The 5,000-nt window shown below is 43.6% G+C and overlaps 1 protein-coding gene across 6 annotated transcripts in view; it reads left to right on the plus strand.

The window, feature by feature from the left end:
- gphnb (gephyrin b) overlaps positions 1 to 5,000 on the plus strand; it is a gene marked incomplete at both ends in the record, with an annotated part of 98,620 nt that overhangs the window by 73,826 nt on the left and 19,794 nt on the right. For 3 of the 6 annotated variants that reach the window (XM_080833331.1, XM_080833332.1, XM_080833335.1), the window contains one exon: positions 1,543 to 1,617. The exons of the other annotated variants lie outside the window; for them this stretch is intronic. In XM_080833331.1, the coding sequence (XP_080689457.1) occupies positions 1,543 to 1,617 (75 nt within the window). The remainder of the gene's footprint in view (positions 1 to 1,542; positions 1,618 to 5,000) is intronic. 6 annotated transcript variants of the gene reach the window in all.

Below are 5,000 nucleotides of genomic sequence, written 5' to 3' on the forward strand. Positions count from 1 at the left end.
CCCTGATGACACTGACCACACAAAGGATTTGTTGTGTCTGGGAATGTCCCTGTGTACTGAGGAGCTCACTGGTCTGTGCAAGCCAACTGTCACAGCAGCATATAGCCAATGAGAGACCATTACCATGGTTTCCGTGGTAATGCCTGATTTGGCCTTCCTCTCATGAAGGTGACACAGACATGGACGTGACGAGTTGTTACATGATGTGACATCATATGAGGAGTCATTGATTACATCATGTGAAATGAAAAAGTCAAAACAAACAGCATGTTCAGCTGTCAGTAAACATTAAGTTGTGCACATAAACAAGTCCCTGGATTGACCATTGAGCCTTAAGTTCATCGGACAGGTTTGCACCAATTGTAAATATACTCATTAATAATCAAATCACTACACTTGTCTATACTTACAGCATGATAACACTGATACCATATGACATAACTAGGCAGATGAAGAGAAGAACTAGAGCAAGGAATATTAGGACAAGATGTCAAGGCAATAAGTATAATTCTACACATTATTATTCTGCCTACCATCCCCAAAATAATACAAACATCAGTTTTAAGTGCAGCTCATTTGTTTTGTCACATGTCAAAAATGTGTACATTGTAGCCTCGAGAAAGTAGAAAAAGGTAGAGGAGTTTAGGGGATAGGTGCTGTCAATCATTGCCATCGCCACTCACTTAGATCTGTAGCTCCAACCCTCGCCACATAAACCAGATAGATACTTTTGAGTTATCGTTTGCCTTTATTTGTCACTTCTTTTTACTTTTCCTGCAGTCACTATTTACTATTTACTTTGAGATTTTGCGAGGTGATTTGTGTCAGTATACATGTGAATGTGTATGTGTGTGCGTCTGTGTATGTATGTTTGTGTGTGTGGGTGTGTGTGTGTGTGTGTTTGTGTGTGTGTGTGTGTGTGTGTGTGTGTGTGTGTGTGTGTGTGTGTGTGTTCCATTAGAGAAGATATTGGGTTGTGTAAGAGAAACCTGTGTGCATGTACACATCCTGTGCATACGTTAAGCATGTGAGTTTGTCTCCCTGTTTGTGGGTGCTTGTATCTGTCTCTGTGTTCATGAGCTTGAATTTTACTGTGTACAGTATGTATGTGACTGTGAATGTACAGTATGTGGATACATGTGTGTAAATGTGTATGTTGGTGTCCACGTCTCTGTTAGCGTGCATGCCTGTACGTGTGTGTGTGTGTGTGTGAGAGCATAGACATATATAGGTCTATGTGTGAGAGTGACTGCTTGACGTGTGTGTGTGTGTGTGTGTGTGTGTGTGTGTGTGTGTGTGTGCGTGTGTGTGTGTGTGTGAGGGAGAGAGTTTGTATGTGTTTTGTATGTGTGTATGTATGGCTTAGTACCTCTGTCTGTGCATATGTCCCTGTGTGAATTCCTGTGAGCCCTTGTGCATAGATATTTGGGTCCACATGTTTGTTTGTGTGTGTGTGTGAGTATAAGTTTGTGTGTACACACACACATGCATGTGTGTGTGTGTGCGTGTGTCAGTGAGTGACTGTCCTGTGGCTCCCTCCAGGCCTCACGGCGAGAGTTCAGGGCTCACCTGGATGAGGTCATCACGCTCAAGTCCAGGTATTCTACCTTGGACCAGGTAAACAACTCACCTTCTTCCCTTCCCCTCCCCCTTACTCTCCACTGCACCAGCATGCCGACCTGGCCGCCCACCAGAAACGGCACAGCAACATAGAACATCCCAGCACAGTACAGCACTGCACAACAAAGTACAACACAACATAGCACATCCCAGCACAGCAGACAGCTGCACATTACAGCAAAGTACTCTAAAATAACACAGCACAGCAGAGCAGTGTGACACTGCACAACAAAGAACAACACAACACAGCATAGCACATCTTAATACTACACAACACAACACAGCATAGCACATCTTAATACTACACAACACAACACAGCATAGCACATCTTAATACTACACAACACAACACAGCATAGCACATCTTAATACTACACAACACAACACAGCACATTCTAATACCACACAACACAACACAAAACAGTGTAGTAGAGCACAATAGAACAGAACATAGCACTGCACAACACAACACAGCGCAGCACTACAGGCCAGTAATAACACAACACAGCACAGCACTACAGGCTAGTTATAACACAACACAGCACTAGAGGCCAGTAATAACACAGCACAACAGAACATGGACATGCACACAAACACACACACACTCAAAACTACAGTCTCGACACACAAAAGATTAACGCTTAAGTGAACACTCAGTCTATATCCACCAGGACAATTTCTTCCCTATTTACTTAAAACAGGGCAAAGCTCTTTGGAAGAACACCCCACATGCCCACTTAAAGAAAGAGGCAATTAGAAAAATTACATTCGGGAACACTTTTGCAAAGTGTCAGTGTGTGGCCTTTCTGGAAGAGACAAGAAAAGAAAAGAAAAAAACACATTGAGAGGTTGATGAATATAGCTGCAAAAAAGCCCACGTCCAGATTTTGATTCCAGAAAGTTTCAACTCGAAACATCCATGGCTCCTTGCATGGATTTGCAGCGGGTCATGCGTCTGTTACTGCCCTTGAGATGACGTGTGGAGAGACACACAGCACAGACCAGCACAGCCCCGCACACACACACACACACACACACACACACACACACACACACACACACACACACACACACACACACACACACACACACACACACACACACACACACACACACACACAGCTTTTGGTTCTGAATGGCTTTTCCTGATTTACTGATTTATGGAGTACATTTATAAAGCCTGTGGCTGCACAACCACCAGCGCCCCCTATGTGTGGCATGCTCACACCACACCCTCCCCACCCCACACCCTTGGCTTTGCTTTTGGTCATGAATGCTGCAAGATGCTCGCTTCTCCTTTGCTCTCTCTCGCTTTCTCTCTCTCCCTCTCTCCATATATCTATCTCTTTGTTGGTTTCCATTTTTTTCTATCTACCTATCTATCTGTTGGTTTCTCTCTTTATCTCTATCTAGCTATCCATTGACTTGTTCTCATCATATACGTACATGTAGCTTGTCTCGCACTCATGAACACTCATCATTCATCAGTATTTACTAGTTATTGCATTTTGTGTGTATGTGTCATTGAGTGAGTGAGTGAGTCAATGAGTGTGACTGTGTATGACTGAGGGCTTGCCTGTGTGAATGACGTGTGTGTATGTGGTGGGATAATGTATGAGTGTTTGGGCATTAAGGCATGAGAAACGGAAGATGTCTTTGTGGTGATGCGTGAGTGGTGAAGGAGACTGTGATTGTGTGTTTAAATCAGTGTTTTCACCTGCTGGTGTGTAGGCTCAGATGAGAAGGTTTACTGTTCTTAGCTTCCAGTGTTAGAGTACCCTTCCGTCTCCTCCTCTTTGACACTTTTTTTTACCACTCACTTTCAGCTATCTCCATAGCATAGTATCTATTTCTCTATCTAAATGTCTGTCTGTCTGTCTGTCTGTCTATACTGGCTTTCATATAGCTGGTCTTACACTTCTGAACACTCTGTCGTTCATACAGGCTTGCTTGTTGTGTGTTTGTGTCCGCCTGTCTGTTTTTTGTACGTATGTGTGTGTTTGTCTGTCTGTGTGTGAGACTGAAACGGCCTGTCACAGGGGTATAAATATCGCCCTTTGCGTAATTCTCCCGGTGGAAGCTGTGTTTTGTTTTCTGCCGAGCTCAGCGAAAGCAAAAGAGACTCTGGGAGAGGGCCGCGAGTCCCGTGCTGAGCTCTCGCTTTTTCCTTTTTCCTCTCTGCTCTCGGTGAGATTGGCCTATTGATTATCTCCGCGCTACTCCATTAGCTTTTGAGAAACGGAGCCTCGCACTAAAGCTCGCCTCCATACCATGATCCTACGCTATGTGGACAGGTCGCCATGACAACATGTCTGTCCATTATGGAGATTATTAAGCAGAGCGCCAGATGAAAACACCACCTGGAATGGGTGTATTTGCCTACCTTTTTGTTTTCTTTATTTAATTATGGGATGAGGGTATTCTATCAGGCTGTGTATGTTTGTGTGTGTGTCAGTCTGTGTGTGTGTGTTTGTGTGTGTGTGTGTCAGTAAGTATGTGTATGTGTAAGAGAGAGATAGAGACTGTGTTTGTGTGTCCACCCCATACCTTCAAAGATGTGCAAAGAGGAGTGTGGTCCATAGAGAGAGAAATGGGCTGGATTTTTCTAGAAACATCAGATGTAGGGAACCCACTTTTGCCACCATCTCAGCCTCCATTAGCTTCCAATGTCTTACTCTGCCCATCATAGTCCAGCTTAGATGCGTTCATGTTTGCCTTTGCGCCATATACAGGCCGAATGTGTGTCTACTAACAACTGATTGCATCACAAGTCTCTGTCTCTCCCCATTTTATCCATCTCTCTCTCTGTCTGTCTCTCTCACTCTCACACTTACACACACACAGACACACATATAAACATATGAACACATACATACTCACACACTCACACACATATAAATCATCCTTGCAGTAGCAAACTTCACACCATGGCACAGCCAAGCTAACACTGACTAAGACACAAGCAAAGTAGCCTTTGCTGTTGGCCTATTAATGTCAGCACTAAGTGTTTTTGTTTGTTTGTTTGTTTGTTCTCCTAAAGAGAAATCAATAAAAGTAGTATCATAGAAAAATGTGTTCGTTATGAAGTGAATGGTTCTGGAGATTCCAGATCTATAAAACACGTCTTCATTCAATGTTTGACACAGAAAGCTGGACTTTATGTGGTCTGCCATCACTTGAGTCTTCACTAAGCTTTGTGCCCCTCTACTTTTCTCAGCCTTACACTTTATGCATCTCTCTCTGTTCCAGACGTCACGTCACGTCGCTCTCTCATCACATTGTCGTTCTGTTTCACTCTCTCTCTCTCTCTCTCACGGTCTTGGTCTTTTTCTCTCTTTCTTTCACAAACATGAACACACACACACACGTGCATACACACA

Source organism: Sprattus sprattus (genome assembly GCF_963457725.1).
Source record: "Sprattus sprattus genome assembly, chromosome: 2".
NCBI classification, from domain to species: Eukaryota; Metazoa; Chordata; class Actinopteri; order Clupeiformes; family Clupeidae; genus Sprattus; species Sprattus sprattus.